This window comes from Oryctolagus cuniculus, chromosome 3 (assembly GCF_051225735.1).
Source record: "Oryctolagus cuniculus isolate XC-2025 breed Fujian yellow rabbit chromosome 3, ASM5122573v1, whole genome shotgun sequence".
NCBI lineage: Eukaryota > Metazoa > Chordata > Mammalia > Lagomorpha > Leporidae > Oryctolagus > Oryctolagus cuniculus.
Window position 1 is genome coordinate 173,853,324 of NC_142869.1, and position 20,100 is coordinate 173,873,423.

Consider the following 20,100-nt stretch of genomic DNA (forward strand, 5'->3'; position numbering starts at 1 on the left):
ACTTCACATACATAATTTTAATGACTTCTCACAACACTCTTCAAGTTAGTTATAATTGTCTCTATTTTAACAATGATGTTGAAATTCATAAAGATAAAAGTGACTGTTTTAGTAAGTACTGAACTTGAAATTCAACCCTTGCTCTGTATGATTATAAAACTCATACTCTTCACTATACCATGTTTAGGCGATATGGGAGAGAGATTAGGCAAAACTTGATCAGTTGTCTGGCTTTTAGGGACAGGGATAAGATTACAAACAGAGCCCATAATGCTCTTTCCCATAATGTGAAGGGACATTTAGTTCATGAGGACAGTGGAAACCTAGTATTCGTTTTTGTTGTTTTCTCCCAACCATCTACCCTCTTTCTGGAGGAACTCATTCCATGTTGTTTGGGTGGACTGACTCAGCTCCCATTCTTGGCTGTAAAGACTAAATAAGTCAACAACAGATACACATCCCCAAGCACATTCATCAGTAGTTCTCCATGTTTAATTTGTGGTCTTAAAGTGGGAGAGGTGGCATATAGTTTTTTATTTCAGGTCTTTACCTTCTACTTAGAGGAGCATTCTAAGCACAGACATTTATATGGTGCATGTAATGTTTATTTAAGAGATGAGAAGCACACACACACACAGAGGCATAGGTAAGGAGTAGAGAGGGGAAAAAGAGGTAGGAGACAGGAAGTAGAGACATGGAGCAGCTCAGTACCTCCATTAGTCTTGGACTCCAACAAGATGGACAAGCAATTCCCAGCTCCTCCTTTTATGATGTAACGTGGTAAACTGAGAGTTTATGATACCTCCATAAAATTCCATGTGGAGCTTAATATACATATTTACATGGTGACTATTGCCCAATTCCCAGAGGGAATTAGGTATCCTGGATAAGGAGGTATTCGGATAGACAAGTACGATAGAACTACGTGGGGCAGAGACTTGTAGTTTGTGACTTCCAGCTCAGCTAGCTACCTTATCCCATTTCCGTCTCTCTTTCTGTGATTTCTCAAGCTTGGCATGTCAACAATCATTCTGCCATCATACAGACAAGGAGTTCTGAGAAGCCAACCAGAAAAGGGAGACAGAAAGGGCCTGAAATACAGAGACATTGTTTGCACTTTCAGATCAAGCTATACTTAAATCAGACAGCCCTTGGAATTCATGGCTTTTATTTATTTATTTTTTTGACAGGCAGAGTGGACAGTGAGAGAGAGAGACAGAGAGAAAGGTCTTCCTTTGCCGTTGGTTCACCCTCCAATGGGCGCTGCGGCAGGGGCGCTGCGGCCGGCCCGCTGCGGCCGGCGCACCGTGCTGATCCGAAGGCAGGAGCCAGGTACTTATCCTGGTCTCCCATGGGGTGCAGGGCCCAAGTACTTGGGCCATCCTCCACTGCACTCCCTGGCCACAGCAGAGAGCTGGCCTGGAAGAGGGGCAACCGGGACAGAATCTGGTGCCCCGACCGGGACTAGAACCCAGTGTGCTGGTGCCGCAAGGCAGAAGATTAGCCTATTGAGACGCGGCACCGGCCGGCTTTTATTTTTTTACTAGAGTCAATTTTAGTTTGATTTCTGTCATTTATAAGTAGAGTATGACTAATTCAGAGGTCTTCAAGTATTGCAAATAACATGCCTAAAAAATGCAGAATTGGCTAAAGATTGTGATCAAGAAGGATGTTCCTGCCTCTAGCTGAGAAGTGGCAATTTCTGCTACGCAATCACACAACATAAATTATTGCCTTGCTGTGTTCTAAGATTCAGACTGCTAAGGCCTGCTAAGGCTGCAGCTTTAGGGTACTGACAGAAAAACACTGGATGTCTCATCTCCCCCTCTTATCTGAAGTTCTCAAGAATAACAGCAGAAATGTGCTGAGAATGCAACAAGGGGGAACTGTCCAGAATAGCCCCAGAGTATCTTCCTATTCCTCCCAGAACTCGATGTCCTACAGTGTTTTAGCCTACAGTGATCCCATATAAAACAAAACAAAACAAAATTGGATTGCTACAGGAATCTCTCATCTGTATCCAGTGAGATTCACAGATGAGATTCTATTTACCCTGAAGGTAGCTTTCCTGAACCTGGGTGGATGTGTAGGTGGGGGTGGGGACTGGCTTCCTTGAATCCTAGGCTTCTGTTGTCCCTCATTACTTAGCTGTGACTTATAAAGTTGCTTCACTTAGTATGTTACATGAGTTTTATGTCTCTTAGGGCTAATGCAGGTGGCAGAAATTATAGCCCATGATGCAGTCTGGAATAATCATTGCATGGTGAATCTGCCAAAGTAGCCTAGTACGTAATGAACTTGCTTTGGGACTTGAGTGAATAACAGTTCTGAAGTTTCCTCCAAAGACAAGATCTCAGGCCACAGATGCCCAACTTGCTCTGCATTATTTCAAGTCAGAGATCAGGATGGCTGCCGCTAAGCTGAGGCCCCTGCAGATGGGCAGAGCAAGCAGCTGCTATAGGGAGAAAGAAACCCAGAAGCCAAGGAATAGACGCAAGGAATGCGGCCCTGTAGCATTTCTAGTTTTCATTATTCATTCATGGACCTGACTGAATGTGAATTTACCGGAACCCTGTCAAGATTTTAAGGGATATTGTCTTGTCTGATAAATCCCTACCTAACACAGCCTATGATTACCAAGGCAACTGTGAAGTCTTCAAACCCAAATCTCTATGAAGTAGGATGCAAAACAGACTTCCCCAAAGTCTGTCATGGATGATGACAACAGAGGAGAGTCAACTTTTCTGTTGACTCTGAGAACACAGAATGATACGATAGATTGGTTGACTAAAGGATTTTTGGCCTCTGCAGGGATAGAGGGTCCCCATTCTTCCTAAGCAGCAAAATCTGATTTACCTCATGGACAACTAGCCAATTTCATTTTTCAATCTCTCCTTCCCTCAATGAATTCTTTTTGGTTTTTTTGACAGGCAGAGTGGACAGTGAGAGAGAGAGACAGATCAGATCAAGTGGTTGGGCCCTGCATCCCATGGGAGACCAGGAGAAGTACCTAGCTCCTGCCTTCGGATCAGTGCGGTGCGCCAGCCGCAGCACCCCAGCTGCAGCGGCCTTTGGAGGGTGAACCAACGGCAAAGGAAGACCTTTCTCTCTGTCTCTCTCTCTCACTGTCCACTCTGCCTGTCAAAAAAAATAAATAAATAAAAGCCATGAATTCCAAGGGCTGTCTGACTTAACTATAGCTTGATCTGATCTGTCTTTTCCTTTACCGTTGGTTCACCCCTTAATGGCAGCTGCGGCCGGCACGCTGTGGCCAGCACACCGCGCTGATCCAAAGCCAGGAGCCAGGTGCTTCCTCCTGGTCTCTCATGCGGGTGCAGGGCCCAAGCACTTGGGCCATCCTCCACTGCACTCCCAGGCCACAGCAGAGAGCTGGACTGGAAGAGGAGCAACTGGGACAGAATCTGGCGCCCCGACCGGAACTAGAACCTGGGGTGCCGGCGCCACAGGTTGAGGATTAGCCTATTGAGCCGTGGCGCTGGCCTCCTCAATGAATTCTTTTTTTTTTTTTTTTTTTTTTTTTTTTTTTGACAGGCAGAGTGGATAGTGAAAGAGAGAGACAGAGAGAAAGGTCTTCCTTTTGCCATTGATTCAACCTCCAATGGCCACTGCGGCCAGCGCACCGCGCTGATCCAATGGCAGAAGCCAGGTACTTATCCTGGTCTCCCATGGGGTGCAGGGCCCAAGTACTTGGGCCATCCTCCACTGCACTCCCTGGACACAGCAGAGAGCTGGCCTGGAAGAGGGGCAACCGGGACAGAATCTGGTGCCCCGACCGGGACTAGAACCCGGTGTGCCAGCGCCGCAAGGCAGAGGATTGGCCTAGTGAGCCACGGCACCGGCCCTTCAATGAATTCTTAAAGTGCGTACTGCTCTTCATCTGTGTATACTGGGCACATTCTTGGTTTTCAAATTGAGTCTATACACTAAGAAAATTCGAAGAAGGACTGCATTTGATCTAGAAGAACACAAATCATCTGAAAACTCTCACCTTGGAGCTGGCTCCAAAAATGTGACAATTCTTTGGGTTTGCTCCCTCTGGAGGGGTAGAAGGGGGGCATGTTGTTAGTTGTCTATATTATTTTGCTTTATATTGAGCAGGGCTTGGTTTTATAACAGTGTGATTGAGAAGAAGGTTGTGTCTGGACACTAGACAACTATAATGTGGAGTAAAGTTAGGGACTGGTTTGATAAAGGGAATTTAAGCTGTAGTGGTAAAAACATGCTTTAAAGAAACTACACTGAATTAAGAATGAAGAAACTTGGGATCCAGGCTTGAGTCTACTAACATAATAATCTTTTGGGGCATTTGTCAGGTTCTGTTCTATAATAACAACTACCATCACATTCAGTGGTGCTAGGTAATTAACAAGCTTCCTGCCTGTAACTGTTGAATCATGGTTGCTGGGGTGCAGAGGCCTAATTTCTAGGCATCTGAACTTACCTTGAAGGCCATGGGTATTTCAATGATATAAAGATCTATATAATCAAGTTTGAGAACCTTGAGTGTCCTCTCCAGGGTTGGCCGCACCATCACTGGGTCATGATTCGTAGCCCAGAGCTGAAAAAGTCAAAGGGAGAGAGTTAGCTAATGTACACACTATTTTCACAATAACATAGCCTTTTATCTTTTGTAAAGCATTCACCCACATCTCTTCCACTTATTTAACAATCATATGTTTGTGCTGCAACTATCCAAATATAGTACAAGAAAAGTCAATATCTACTTGACCACAGAGTGCATGACTCAAGAACAAAATCTTCCCCTGACCCATGCTAATTTCCTAGTTGGCCTTTAATGTGTTTATTTTTTCTCACTGTAAAACTAGGAAATGTGCATCTTGCAGATGTCCTGACCTAGCCTGCCATTTCATTTTCCTGCCACTATAACGAAATACATACTTTAAATTTGCAAAAACTATGGTTATGTGTGGCTTCAAGGAATCCTTCACTTTGGAACAGGTGGTACTGAAATCTCATGAAATGTTAAATCATTGTGGGGCCGGTGCTGTGGCACAGCACGTTAATGCACTGTCCTGAAGTGCTGGCATCCCATATGGGCACCAGTTCGAGTCCTGGCTGCTCCACTTCTGATCCAGCTCTCTGCTATGGCCTGGGAAAGTAACAGAAGATGGCCCAAGTCCTTGGGCCCCTGCACCCACGTGGGAGACCTGGAAGACCTCTCTCTCTCTCTGCCTCTCTTCTCTCTGTTATAACTCTGACTTTCAAATAAATAAATATATCTTTAAAAAAGAAGAAATGGATAAAGTATTACATTGTACATCAACAGTCAGGACAAAAAAAGAGTGTCAATTGTTAAATCAACAACGGGAGTCACTGCACTTACTCCCCATGTAGGAGCTCTGTCCTTAATGTGTTGTACTATGTGAATTAATGGTAAAACTAGTACTCAAACAGTACTTCACACTTTGTGTATCTGTGTGGGTGCAAACTGTTGATATCTTTTCTTAGGATATACCAAGTTGATCTTCTGTATATAAATATAATTGAAAATGAATCTTGATGAAGAATGGGATGGGAGAGGGATTGGGAGATGGGATGGTTGCGGGTGGGAGGGAGGTTATGGGGGAAAAACCTCTATAATCCAAAAATTGTACTTTCGAAATTTAGATTTATTAAATAAAAGTTTAAAAAAAACTTTAAAAAAAAAGAAAAGAAAAGATTCTAAAACGTGTTCAAGAGAAACGCCAGATTACTTTCAGAGGATCTCCAATTAGACTTACAGCGGACTTCTCATCAAAAACCCTATAGACTAGCAGAGAATGGCGAGATAAATTCCAAGTTTTAAGAGAAAATAACTGGATAGTATACCCTGCAAAGCTCTCATTTATGAATTAAGGTGAAATAAAGACCTAAAAAAATAAAATAAAATAAATAAAAAAGAAGAAATGTTAAATCATTGCATACATTTAAATTCCTTGTCCTGTTCTTTTGTACTCATTTTTTTAAATTTTTTAAAAATTTTTTTGATAGGCAGAGTTAGACAGTGAGAGAGAGAGAGAAACAAAGAGAAAGGTCTTCCTTCCGTTGGTTCACCCCCAAAATGGTCGCTACAGCCGGCGCACAGCACCAATCCGAAGCCAGGAGCCAGGTGCTTCCTCCTGGTCTCCCATGCAGGTTCAGGGCCCAAGGACTTGGGCCATCCTCCACTGCCCTCCCTGGCCACAGCAGAGAGCTGGACTGGAAGAGGAGCAACCAGGACAGAATCCGGCGCCCCAACCGGGACTAGAACCCGGGGTGCCGGCGCCACAGGCGGAGTATTAGCCTAGCGAGCCGCGGCACCAGCCAACTTTTGTACTCATTTGTTTCATCTCAGACTTTGGGTTAATTCTGCCAGTTCCCACTAAGAATCTGCTTAATTTCTAGTGCTACATAATGAAGTATTAAGGTTTGATTGGTCATCTTGAAACATCCTACATAAAAGGGTGCCCAGAGACGTTCAGACAAACGCTTTTTGCCTTGGAAGCACAGAGAAAAGAAAACTGAATGTGGAGAAACCAGAACTGTGTTTTGTCATTACTGTGGGCACATTTGGGTTATGGTTATGGTTCCACTAAGTGAAAATTCTGCTTTTTTCAATAACTTATTTTATTTTCTTATTTTAATAACTTTCACTCAATACCTAGAATATTAGTTTTGTGCTAGGTATTGTGCTAGGTATTATCTTATTATTTCCCCTTTACAGAGAGGGAAACTGAGGCCCAGAAACTCTGAACTACTTACAGCCCCTCGTGACACATCTGACATGCTGGCCTGGCAACCTAGCACCAGGATCTATGCCCTTAACCACTGCCCAACACTGCCTCTCAGGCCCTGCCAATGAAAACCAATCCTGCTGGAGCCATAACAACTGAACCTTACATAAACTCAGTACTCCCTCTCCTTCTGTTTCCTTAACCAAAGACGGTCATATTCTGCCTGTGGGAGCTTTAGTCTACACAGCACATTACTGAATTGCATATATATAAATATAGGGATAAAACACAATTATACTTTTGAGAAAATTTAAGGATTTTACAGAGTGCATTAGGTCTAATGGTTAAGAGGCCCAAATCCCACATCAGCATGCCTGGATTAAATTCTTGGCTCTTCTCCTCACTCCAGCTTCCAGCCATTGCGAACACTGGGAATCAATCAATCTCTCTCTCTCTCTCTCTGTCTCTCTCTCCCCCCATCCCCCTGTCAGTCAAATAAGAAAAAGAAGGATTTTAAAAAATATTTTGACCACTTTCTTGTCAGATGCTAGCTTCAGCACCTGCCATAGTGAAAATGACACTCTAGGACATCAAGCCAGAGGCTTGCATGGTGTGCCTCCCCAGGATGATCAAATAACTAGCTACCCGATTTGTGAACTTCTTTTATTTTTAAAATTTATTCATTTATTTATTTGAAAGGCAGAGCTACAGAGAGAAAAGGAGAGAAGGAGAAAGATCTGCCATCCACTGGTTCACTCCCAAAACGGCGGCAACAGCCAGAGCTGAACCTGACTGAAATCAAGAGACTGGAACTCTGTCTGATTCTCCTAACATGGGAGCAGCGGCCCAAGAACTTGGGCCATCCTCTGCTGCCTTTCTAGGTACATTAGCAGAGGGCGGGATTGGAAGTGGAGCAGCCATGGCTCAAACCCGTGCTTACATGGGATGCTGGCACTGCAACTGGTGACTTAAATGCGCCAAAATGCTGGCCCCTAGGTTTGTTAACTTATTGACTGATTTTGGATATATGCTTGATTTCTTTTAATAACCAAAGTCCACTGGTTGCAAAAGTTGACCCCATTTCCTTCCTCAAAATATTACTAAATTTGCTATATTTCTCCCATAATCTGATAACATAAGAATGTTGAAAATTCTATTTTGCGGCTGGCGCCACGGTTCAATAGGCTAATCATCCTCCTGTGGCGCCAGCACACCGTGTTCTAGTCCTGGTTGGGGCGCCGGTTCTGTCCCAGTTGTTCCTCTTCCAGTCCAGCTCTCTGCTGTGGCCTGGGAGTGCAGTGGAGGATGGCCCAAGTCCTTGGGCCCTGTACCTGCATGGGAGACCAGGAGAAGCACCTGGCTCCTGGCTTCGGGTCAGCGCGGTGCGCCGGCCGCAGCAGCCACTGGGGGGTGAACCAACAGAAAAGGAAGACCTTTCTCTCTGTCTCTCTCTCTCACTGTCCACTCTCTGGAGGAAAGAAAAGAAAGAAAAGAAAAGAAAAGAAAAGAAAAGAAAAGAAAAGAAAAGAAAAGAAAAGAAAAGAAAAGAAAAGAAAAGAAAAGAAAAGAAAAGAAAAGAAAAGAGAGAAAGAAAGAGAGAGAGAGAGAAAGAAAGAAAGAAAGAAAGAAGGAAAGAAGGAAAGAAAGAAAGAAGGAAAGAAAGAAAGAGAGAGAGAAAGAGAGAAAGAAAGAAAGAAGGAAGGAAGGAAGGAAGGAAAGAAAGAAAGAGAGAGAGAAAGAAAGAAAGAAAGAGAGAGAGAAAGAAAGAAAGAAAGAAGGAAGGAAGGAAGGAAGGAAGGAAAGAAAGAAAGAGAGAGAGAGAGAAAGAAAGAGAGAGAGAAAGAAAGAAAGAAAGAGAGAAAGAAAGAGAGAAAGAGAGAGAGAGAGAAAGAGAGAAAGAGAGAAAGGAAGGAAGGAAGGAAGGAAGGAAGAAAGAAAGAGAAAAAGAAAATTCTATTTTGCATGATTTTGGTATCATCTAAGTTTACCTTAAATAGAAAATACAAATTGTTATTATACTAAATACAGCATGAAATAATTTCTCAGTATCTACAGGGGATTGTTCCCAAGACTCAAAATGCATTATGTAAAAGGGCAAAAATTTGCATATAGTCTATATAATTCTCTCCCCCATACTTTGACTCATCTATAAATTACTTGTAATATCTGATAAAATGCAAATCCTATGTACTTATTGCAATGTATTTTAAGTAATAATGACAAGAAAAAGTGCACACATTCAGTACAAATGTATTTTTCTGATTTTTTTGATCCATGATTGATTGAATCTATGGATGCAGAGCCCGTAAACATAAAGGGCTGAGAATACTTACACGAGTACAATTAGATTACACACACATAAGCACGCAGATAGAGGGAAGCTGGATAATAATATGAACACCCAGACACTTCCCTTCAGGGAAGTCAAGAAACTGAACCATAACCAATCTAAGAAGTCCTAGAAGGGCTCCGTTCCTCTGCACAGTTAAAAACTACCCTGAAGAGTGAAGAGGCAACTGACAGAATGGGAAAATATATTTGCAAACTATGCAACAGATAAAGGATTGATAACCAGAATCTACAAAGAAATCAAGAAACTACACAACATCAAAACAAACAACCCACTTAAGCGATGGGCCAAGGACCTCAATAGACATTTTTCAAAAGAGGAAATCCAAATGGCCAACAGACACATGAAAAAATGTTCAAGATCACTAGCCATCAGGGAAATGCAAATCAAAACCACAGTGAGGTTCCACCTCACCCCAGGTAGAATGGCTCACATTCAGAAATCTACCAACAACAGATACTGGCGAGCATGTGGGGAAAAAGGGACACTAACCCACTGTTGGTGGGAATGCAAACTGGTCAAGCCACTATGGAAGTCAGTCTGGAGATTCCTCAGAAACCTGAATATAACCCTACCATACAACCCAGCCATTTCATTCCTTGGAATTTACCCAAAGAAAATTAAATTGGCAAACAAACAAGCTGTCTGCACATTAATGTTTATTGCAGCTCAATTCACAATAGCTAAGACCCTGGAACCAACCCAAATGCCCATCAACAGTAGACTGGATAAAGAAATTATGGGACATGTACTCTATAGAATACTATACAGCAGTCAAAAACAATGAAACCTGGTCATTTGCAACAAGATGGAGGAATTTGGAAAACATCATGCTGAGTGAATTAAGCCAGTCCCAAAGGGACAAATATCATATGTTCTCCCTGATCCGCGACAACTAACTGAGAACCAAAGGGGAAACTTGTTGAAGTGAAATGGACACTATGAGAAACAGTGACTTGATCAGCTCTTGTCCTGACGGTTGATGTACAATGTAATACTTTATCCATTTTAGTATTTTTTGTTCTAGTACTATTGGTTGAACTCTGTAATTAACACACAATTATTCTTAGGTGTTTAAATTTTAAATGAAAAGTGATCCCTGTTAGGAATCTGGAAAACATTATGCTGAGTGAAAAAAGCCAGTCCCAAATGGACAAATACCGTATGTTCTCCCTGATTGGTGACAACTAACCGAGCACCAAAAAGGAAACCTGTTAAAGTGAAATGAACACTATGAGAAACGGTGACTTGATCAGCCCTCACCCTGTCTGTTGATGAACAACTTAATATGTTATTTCTCTTAGTATTTTTTTTTGTTTTTTCTACTTAATACTTTTGGTTGAATACTGTAATCAATACACAGTTATTTTTAAGTGTTGAAACTTAACTGAAAAGTGATCGCTGTTAAATATAAGAGTGGGAATAAGAGAGGGAAGAGATGTGCAATTCGGGACATGCTCAAGCTGACTTACCTCAAACGGTAGAGTTAGAAACATACCAGGGGATTCCAATTCAATCCCATCAAGGTGGCATGTACCAATGCCATCTCACTAGTCCCAGTGATCAATTTCTGTTCACAATTGATCATAATGATAGGACTAAGAACCAAAGGGATCACATAAACAAGACTAGTGTCTGCAAATACTAACTGATAGAATAAAAAAGGGAGAGAACGATCCAACATGCGAAGTGAGATACACAGCAGACTCATAGAATGGAGGATGTCCTAAACAGCACTCTGGCCTCAGAATCAGCCCTTAAGGCATGCGGATCTGGCTGAAAAGCCCATGAGAATATTTCAGGCATGGAAAGCCAAGACACTCTGGCAAAAAAAAAAAAAATGACCTAAATGAAAGATCTCTGCGAGTGAGATCCCAGTGAAAAGAACAGGTCATCAAAGAAGGAGGTACCTTTCTCTGAAGGGAGGAGAGAACTTCCACTTTGACTATACCTTGTCTAAATATGATCAGTTGGTGAACTCAAAAGGCTTCCATAGCCTTGGCAACTCATGACAAGAGCCTGGGGTGATTACTGATGCCATAAACAAGAGTGTCAATTTGTTAAGTCAACAAAAGGAGTCACTGTGCACTTACTCCTCATGTAGGATCTCTGTCCTTAATGTGCTGTACATTGTATTTAATGCTATAACGAGTACTCAAACAGTACTTTACACTTTGTGTTTCTATGTGGGTGCAAACTGTTGAAATCTTTACTTAATGTATGCTAAACTGATCTTCTGTATATAAAGAGAAATGAAAATGAATCTTGATATGAATGGAAGGGGAGAGGGAGCGGGAAAGGGAAGGGTTGTGGGTGGGAGGGAAGTTATGGGGGGGGGGGACATTGTAATCCATAAGCTGTACTTTGGAAATTTATATTCATTAAGTAAAAGTTAAAAAAAAAAACTACCCTAAAATTTGCCTTGCTGGTTTCATAGGATTTTATGGTCTGTAAATGTATCTCCAAACAATACAGTGTTAAGTTCTGCTTTTGCTGATCTCCATATGAATAAAATCCTATTGATGACTTGCTTTCCCCTCACTACATGTTGCTGAAACTCATCCCATTGGATTCCTTTAGCTGAATTTAGTCATCATTGCTCATGCACTGTGGCACAGTCATTTCCCCATTCCACTGTTGATGGACCACTGGGCTGTTTCTAGTTCTCAGCCATCACAAACAGCAGTACTCTGGACGTCATTAGAAATGATAGTGGTTATATAAGATGAAAGTGATCTCTGGAGTAGGTGTTAAGGAGGGGAATTTTTAGGTTATAAGGTGTGCAGGAGGGCAGGTACTGTGTGCAGAGGGCTAAGTTGAAGCTTAGAATGTCTGCAATCCACATCAGAGGGTTTGGTTTGAGTTTTGGATACTCTGCTTCCTATATAGCTTACTGCTAATGCACCTGAGTAGGCAGCAGATCATGACTCAAATACCTGAGGCCTTTCCACCCACACAGGAGTTCCAGATGGAGTTCCCAGCTCCTAACTTCAGCCTGGCACATCGTTGGCTGGTGGCAGCATCTGGGGAGTGAACCAGCTACTGAAAATCATCCTCTCTCTCTCTCTTTCTCTCTCTCTCCCTCTTCTTCACTGTTTCTCTGCCTTGTAAATAAAGGCAAGTATAAAAAGAGATGTACACATTTTTACCTTAAGAAGAGTAAACCTTGAAAACATTATACTACATAAAAGAAACTACACGTAAAAATTCATGTATTGTAGATTCTATTTGTATGAAATATCCAAGACAGAAATACTATAGAAACAGAGTAAGGGAGATCCATGGTTGCCAGTGACAAGCAGAGAGTAACAAATGGATAATGTCTGCTAATGGAGTCAGGGTATCTTTTTTGAGTAATGTAAATGCTGTACAATTAGATAAAGGTGATGCTTGCACAAGTTTGCCAATATATAAAAAAACCATGATGAAAATGGTGAACTTTATGGTAGGTGAATTAGATCTCAATTAAAAAATGGTGATCTACAGAAAAGCAGGTGCACACAAAGGAAAAAGAAGGCTGCTCTTTTTAATACAGCACCGGCACTCTTCTGGGATCTGAACAGCCTACACTCCTCCTGTCACTGCCCAAGTTTTCGGCTTTGTAGATTCGGCTTTTCTCACATTAAGCCCCCTTAAATCAACAGCCAGGGATGAAGAAAGAGCTCTGCCCTCCCCTTCAGGGGCTCACAGTGAGGAAGAGCACAGTGGTGAGGGACAGGGAGCACATCCTCCTCCCCTCGGCAAGCTCAAGTTTCTTCAGCAGAGAAAGGAGGTACTGGACCTACCATTGACAAAGGAGACAGGGTCGGGGTGGGGGTGGAGGCGAGAACTCACCTTCCCACAGTAGAAAATATCCTCTCTCCGCACCTTCCCTTCTGCTATCTTCTCCCTGATGGCTTCGCCCACTTCGTGCTCATTTTGGTAGATGTAGGCCCCGTCAATGTGTCGGTACCCCGTGTCAATGGCAATCTTGACTGATGTCGCACAGCTCCCCTTAGGGGTCTGAAATGACAAGGAGGTTGGGGTTGGAGAGAAGAAAAATGAGTGTTGCCTGTAGTTTAGTCATCATTAGTCAGGATATTTTGCATGTACATTGTTTGACAGTTCCCAGGACCCTTATATAAAATGGCATAGGATTTGCATATGACCTACGGCATCCTGAATATTTTAAACTTTGTCTAAAGATCTTAGAATACCTGCTACAATGTAAATATTGTGTAAGTAGTTACTATATTGCACTATTTAGGGAATAAAAACAAGAAAAAAGTCTGTCCATGTGCACTATAAACCCAATTTTTTAAAAGATTTATTTATTTATTTATTTGAAAGGCAGAGTTACAGAGATGCAGAGGCAGAGAGAGAGAAGTCTTCCATCCACTGGTTCACTCCCCAGATGGCCACGTTGGCTGCAGCTGGGCTGATTCAAAGCCAGGAGCCAGGAGCTTCTTCCAGGTCTTCCACATCAGCACAGGGGTACAACAACTTGGGCCACTTTCTACTGCTTTCCCAGGCCATAGCAGAGAGCTAGACTGGAAGAGGAGCAGCCAGGACTTGAACTGGCACCCACACGGGATGCCAGCACTGCAGGCCATGGTTTTACCTGCTACACCACAACACCAGCCTGCAGACCCAATTTTTAAAATTGATTGATCAATTAACATATGAAGGATGGAGAGAGTGAAAGAGAGACAGAAAGCCAGCAAACAAGCTCATCCATCAACTGCTTATTTCCCTAAATGCCCACAACAGCAAGGGCTGGGACAGATTGGAGGCAAGAGTCAGAAATTCAACCCAACTCTTTCACATGGGTAGCAGAGACCCAAGTACTTGTGTCATCACCACTGGCCCCCACAGTCTGCATCAACAGGAAGCTAGAGACAGGAGCAAAGCTGGGAACTGAATCCAGGTATTGTACATCCGCTCCTGAATTTTTTTCTGAGTATTTTGAATATCTGGTTGAATCTGTGGACATCATATAGAGAGTCCACTGCAGTGTGTTATAGCAGCACAAAGCAGGCTAAGACTGTTTTTCAGACTCCACATATATCATTGTACTTCAGTTATGCTATTTAAATAAACACAAGTTGTGTCGAATTTAGTTACAATTTTCTTAATGAAAAAAGAAAGGCCTAAAGTGATTTCCATCCATCAAGAAACACATCTAATCTCATCAAATAAAATTTTCAAATTATCTTTTAGAGTGTGTGTGGGAGAAGGTTAATCCAATTTGCTGACTTTTTCAACTTCATAATCATGGTGATTGATCTGGTCTTATGCAATGGATGTTGAGAAATACTTGTACCTGTTTCTGTTTTTCACTCTTCTAACCAAATGCCTGACAAGTCATATCAGACATGAGGTCTCCAACCCACAGCTACTGATTTGTTGTAAAATGAACAGGATAAGAAGTCTGGAATGTATTTCTTTTTTTTATTATTATTTATTTATTTATTTATTTTTATTTATTTTTTTTTATTTATTTTTTTATTTATTTTTTATTTTTTTGACAGGCAGAGTGGACAGTGAGAGAGAGAGAGACAGAGAGAAAGGTCTTCCTTTGCCGTTGGTTCACCCTCCAATGGCCGCCGCGGCCGGCGCGCTGCGGCCGGCGCACCGCGCTGATCCGATGGCAGGAGCCAGGAGCCAGGTGCTTTTCCTGGTCTCCCATGGGGTGCAGGGCCCAAGCACCTGGGCCATCCTCCACTGCACTCCCTGGCCACAGCAGAGGGCTGGCCTGGAAGAGGGGCAACCGGGACAGAATCCGGAGCCCCTACCGGGACTAGAACCCGGTGTGCCGGCGCCGCTAGGCGGAGGATTAGCCTAGTGAGCCGCGGCGCCGGCCCTTTATTTATTTATTTTGACAGGCAGAGCGGACAGTGAGAGAGACAGAGAGAAAGTTCTTCCTTTCCCATTGGTTCACCCTCCAATGGTCGCCACGGCCTGCTCGCTGTGGCTGGCGCATCACGCTGATTCAAAGCCAGGAGCGCCTCTCCTGGTCTCCCATGCGGGTGCAGGGCCCAAGCACTTGGGCCATCCTCCACTGCACTCCCCGGCCACAGCAGAGAGCTGGCCTAGAAGAGGGACAACCGGGACAGAATGCGGCGCCCTGACCGGGACTAGAACCCCGTGTGCTGGCGCCGCAGGCAGAGGATTAGCCTATTGAGCCGCGGCGCCGGCCCTGGAATGTTTTTCTAATTACTTTATAGACCCACAGGAAACAGCCCAAAATCTAAAATGCAATGGAAATGCTGGAAGCATATTGCACAGGGCAATAAACAATAGTGAATGGAATACAGATCAGAAGAAATGACACAGCACTGCGAAAGTGATCTCCCTGTTAGTGTCTGACATTCCCTGTTTCCTCTGAAAATGATGTGGCAGGCTCTGCCCTGAATGCAACATAATTCCATGAAGGATCTACTTGCAAATATTCCTCCAGCCACCAGATAAGTTTTGAGATTTCTTGGCAAGCAAAAGCAATAAAAGTGGGTTGCTAAGGGAAGAAAGAAGAAACCATACAGAAGGAATTATAGTACCAGACAACTGGTACAATGAAAACTGGAGAGGACATACAAGAATGGATCTTAGGAGTACTGCCTCAAGAGGGAGCTGGATATCAGTTTGAATAAAGGATAGAGTTATTTTTTTTAAATATGGGAACCCTATCCTCTGACTCAACACCTCAAAAAACAATGCAAGGGCTGGCACTGTGGCGTAGTGGGTAAAGCTGCCACCTGCAGTGCCGGCATCCCAAATGGGCACCGGCTTAAGTCTCAACTGCTCCACTTCCAATCCAGCTCTCTGCTATGGCCTGGGAAAGCAGTGGAAGGTAGCCCAGGTCCTTGGCCCCTGCACCTGCATGGGAGATCCTGGCTCCTGGCTTCGGATTGGCACAGCTCCGGCCATTGCGGCCAATTCAGGAGTGAAGCCTCGGATGGAAGACTTCTCTCTCTCTGCCTCTCCTCCTCTATCTGTGTAACTCTGACTTTCAAATAAATAAATCTTTTAAAAAAATGCAAATGTACTACCAGCAAAGCTCTTGAAAATTTGGAAAAAGTAATGGCCCATACTAAGCAAAGTAGACTTTCCACAAATACAAATGGCAGATGGTCAAGAAAGGGATCAAAACTCTCAGAGCGGGCTGGCATTGTGGCATACTGGGTAAGGCCGCTGCCTGCAGTGCCAGCATGCCATATGGACACTGGTTCGAGTCTCGGCTTCTCCACTTCCAATCCAGCTCTCTGCTATGGCCTAGGAAAGCAGTGGAAGATGGCCTAAGTGCTTGGTCCTCTGCACCCACGTGGGAGACCTGGAAGAAGCTCCTGGTTCCTGGCTCCAGATCAGTGCAGTTCCAGCTGTTGCGGCCAATTGAGGAGTGAACCAATGGATGGAAGACCTCTCTCTCTCTCCCTCCCTCTCTCTCTCTCTCTCTCTCTGTAACTTTTGCAAATAAATAAATAAATCTTAAAAAAAAAAAAACTCAGAGAAGAGGACAGACTAGGGTGAATCTACAGTGTTAGGTGAGAAAACCCAGTGATGGTTTGTGTTCTGTAGCAAGGACCAGAAGACATTCCTTTAATCAAAGAGATAAGAATGCTTCAATGACAGAAACACCAAAATCACTGCAGTCAGTTACAGCTGTCCTTGGGGGGCCAAGGGAGTCTGTGGGAGATGCTGTTGCAGATCTGGGTTGATTGATAAATTAGAAATGACAGAATTTTTAACCATAGAGGCCATGTGGTAGTAGTTAATCTCCAAAGTGAGGTGGCAGAAGTTATCCTACTAAGCGTTATCTGGAGAACATGACCTACAGAGAGCTATGGAGATGGTTGTGGACATGAAACATTAGTTTCCAGAAGAAAAACAGGATGTCAAGATAAATTTGCACTTCAAATAAGCAAGAATTTTTTTTTGTTATAACCACAACCCAAATATTAAATGGGACATACTTAAATTAAAAATTATTCATTGTTGATCTGAAATTTACCTGAATATCTTATATTTTTATTTGATAAATCTGGTAGTCTTATTCTAAGGGCAAATTAGATAGGCTGCTTATAAGGATATTGCAAAATTTACACAAACCAAAGCAATCAAGAGTACATTTTTGTGGTACTGCTAGAAGTTCTTTAAGAAAAAGTCACATATATGGCTGCAGCCTGGGAAAGTGTTAAGAATGAAGCCTCTTACCCAGAGTTAGGCTCCTGAGGTTCCAGAAGCAGTGTATCCACACTTGCAGTGCTTATTCTTACCAGTGTTCATGAACACAATCATAAATTCACAAATGCCACGTGCTTAGGTCACTTGGAATTTGCATTCAGCCAAATTTCAGTGAAGGAAGTAGAAAGATTCCATTTTATTACCCAAACCAGTTTTTAATACTGAACTGATCTAATTTAACCTTTAGCTCAATACTCATGAAGGCACAGTACTCCTTGGAGACTGCTTTCACGATTACAAAAAGTTAACCAAGAAGATTCAAGCAGAAACAGATTACATTTTGCTCTAGACAACTGCTAAACACATACACACGACGGGAAGAGAGCAAGCTTACCGTTTTAGGCTCTGAATAGGTACCGAGTCCGATGATGGGAATGCTGTTTCCATCACCCAGAGGAATGCGGTGATTTGTGGCACTGAGGTCCATCTTGAAGACAGAGCCTGAGCTTTCAACTCGCTAGGAGTGGCTCTGATCACCAGAGGGAGAGTCTTTCTGAAAAGGTGTCCTAGGGCACCTTTTAGTCAAAAGACGAAGGTCAGAGGGAGGAGCAGAGGGAAGAGACGGAGAGTGACAGATCTATTTCTCAACCTGTGTTTTTCCACATTGTCCATGAAATCCTGTGTATGGATGTTCCCTGAACTTCATAGAGGCACGCAAATAACATAACCCGTTGAGAGTTTATGCTTACTTCTCTGCAAAGAGAAAGTGGAAAGAAAAAAAAAAAAAAACAAGAGGGAACAATTCTACTGGCTTCTTCCAGTTAAGATGTTGCTATGGGTGAATGAAGGACCTATGTTAAATTCTCTTCAACTACAAAGGAAGTTTATTAGTTCTAGCATTAAGGCTATAGTCGTGGAGACTAGAACAGCTTTTCAGGATTTCCCTGGATATCCAGAGGCAGCAGGACTGCGAGAAAGTCTTGAATTTTTATCTCCAGTAAAGTTCGGGAGCCACTAGACTAGAGGAACAAATATGGCCAAGATCAGGTTCCCACTCTGCAGGTGGTCTCTCTGTAGACTCTCCCCTTATCACTGAAAGGTGTTTATGCCTGTCCTTGGAGTGACATGCTGACAGGAGCAAACCCAAGGAGAAGGAGGTTTCACTTACCCCTTAACCTACACAGCAATGCAGAAATTCGGCCCTGCTCTCAATTGCCTTTCTTGGATCATGGGTCTGCCACCAAATCAATCACAGTGGTGAAAGGAGAGAAAAGACTGATGGCCTTGAGATAATTAGAAATCACTTCTAAATTTGCAATTAGGGTCAGTTGGGAAAGAGGGAAACAATGAACAGATGTTTATTCCAGTGTTCCTCAAAAGGACTGTGCTGTGTGTAAAATGAGAGCTTTGATCCTGATGGCTTCAAAGCTGGTTAAAGATCACGGACATGAAGCCTGCTTTCCAGTGCTTTGCCGCCTCCCTGGGATAGTTCTCCTAGCTATCACCATTGATTAGACAGCAGACACAGCAAAAAACCAGGCTGGGGCAGTCTGGGGCACGGCAGCAGAGGATTCATCACTAGAAAACAGATCCAAGAAATGCTTACCGTGCACCCTTGAGTGCTTAAATGTTGGTTAACACATGCTTCTCTGTTTTCATTATTACTTTTTGCTGTTTATCTCTAGAATTTTAGCATACGTGTAGATTTGTATGATCTGCATTACAATGGGGATACCAGAAAGTGCCATGACCCAGGGAACTCCTTCATTCTACCTGATTGTGGCCACACTCTCCCTTCACCTCTAGCCCCTGGAAATCAATCACTGTCTCTTCTCTATTACTATAGGTGTATCTTTTTTTTTTTTCACAGGCAGAGTGGACAGTGAGAGAGAGAGAGACAGAGAGAAAGGACTTCCTTTTGCCATTGGTTGACCCCCCAATGGCTGCCACAGCTGGTGCACCGCGCTGATCCGATGGCAGGAGCCAGGTGCTTCTCCTGGTCTCCCATGGGGTGCAGGGCCCAAGCACTTGAGCCATCCTCCACTGCGCTCCCTGGCCACAGAAGAGAGCTGGCCTGGAAGAGGGGCAACCAGGACAGAATCCGGTGCCCCGACAGGGAATAGAACCCGGTGTGCCGGCGCCACAAGTGGAGGATTAGCCTATTGAGCCGTGGCGCTGGTCCACTATAGGTTTATCTTTTAAGGTGTTCATGCAGGGGCCCGCGCTGTGGTGCAGTGGATTGACATCCTGGCCTAAAGCACTGTCATCCCATATGGGTGCTGGTTCAAGACCCGGCTGCTCCACTTCCGATCCAGCTCTCTGCTATGGCCTGGGAAAGCAGTAGAAGATGGCCCAAGTCCTTGGGCCCCTGCACCTGTGTGGAGACCTGGAAGAAGGTCCTGGCTCCTAGCTCCTGGCTTCAGATGGGTGCAGCTCCGGCCTTTGCAGCCATCTAGGGAGTGAACCATCAGATGGAAGACCTCTCTCTCTCTCTCTCTAGTTCTCTATGTAACTCTGTAAGAGATTTTAATTTTTATAATATTTATCAATATTTTATATCCTACTTTGAAGGTAATTTCAAAGAACTTTTTGTCTCACTACAGATCTTTTTTTCTGAAAGTTTTATGATTTATGTTTTCCATTTAGATCTATGATCCATTTTCAATAGATGTTTATTTAATGTAGCAGATTTAGGTACCATTGTTTCATTTTGCATAATACTGTCCTTTTGTTAAAATTACATTTGTTGATGGGAGTCACTGTGCACCCGCTCCCCATATAGGACCTCTGCTCTTAATGTGCTGTACTATGAGAATTAATGGTAAAACTACTACTCAAACAGTACTCTATACTTTG

At 43.3% G+C, this 20,100-nt stretch overlaps 1 protein-coding gene across 1 annotated transcript in view; it reads right to left on the reverse strand.

Annotated features, from left to right (window-relative positions):
• Window positions 1-17,731, reverse strand: part of LOC100008612 (aldo-keto reductase family 1, member D1 (delta 4-3-ketosteroid-5-beta-reductase)) — a 44,216-nt gene extending 26,485 nt beyond the window's left edge. The window contains 3 exon segments of the mRNA NM_001081997.1: window positions 4,463-4,579; window positions 12,919-13,086; window positions 17,639-17,731. Coding sequence (NP_001075466.1) covers window positions 4,463-4,579; window positions 12,919-13,086; window positions 17,639-17,731 — 378 coding nt within the window.
• Window positions 17,732-20,100: the final 2,369 nt, after the last annotated feature.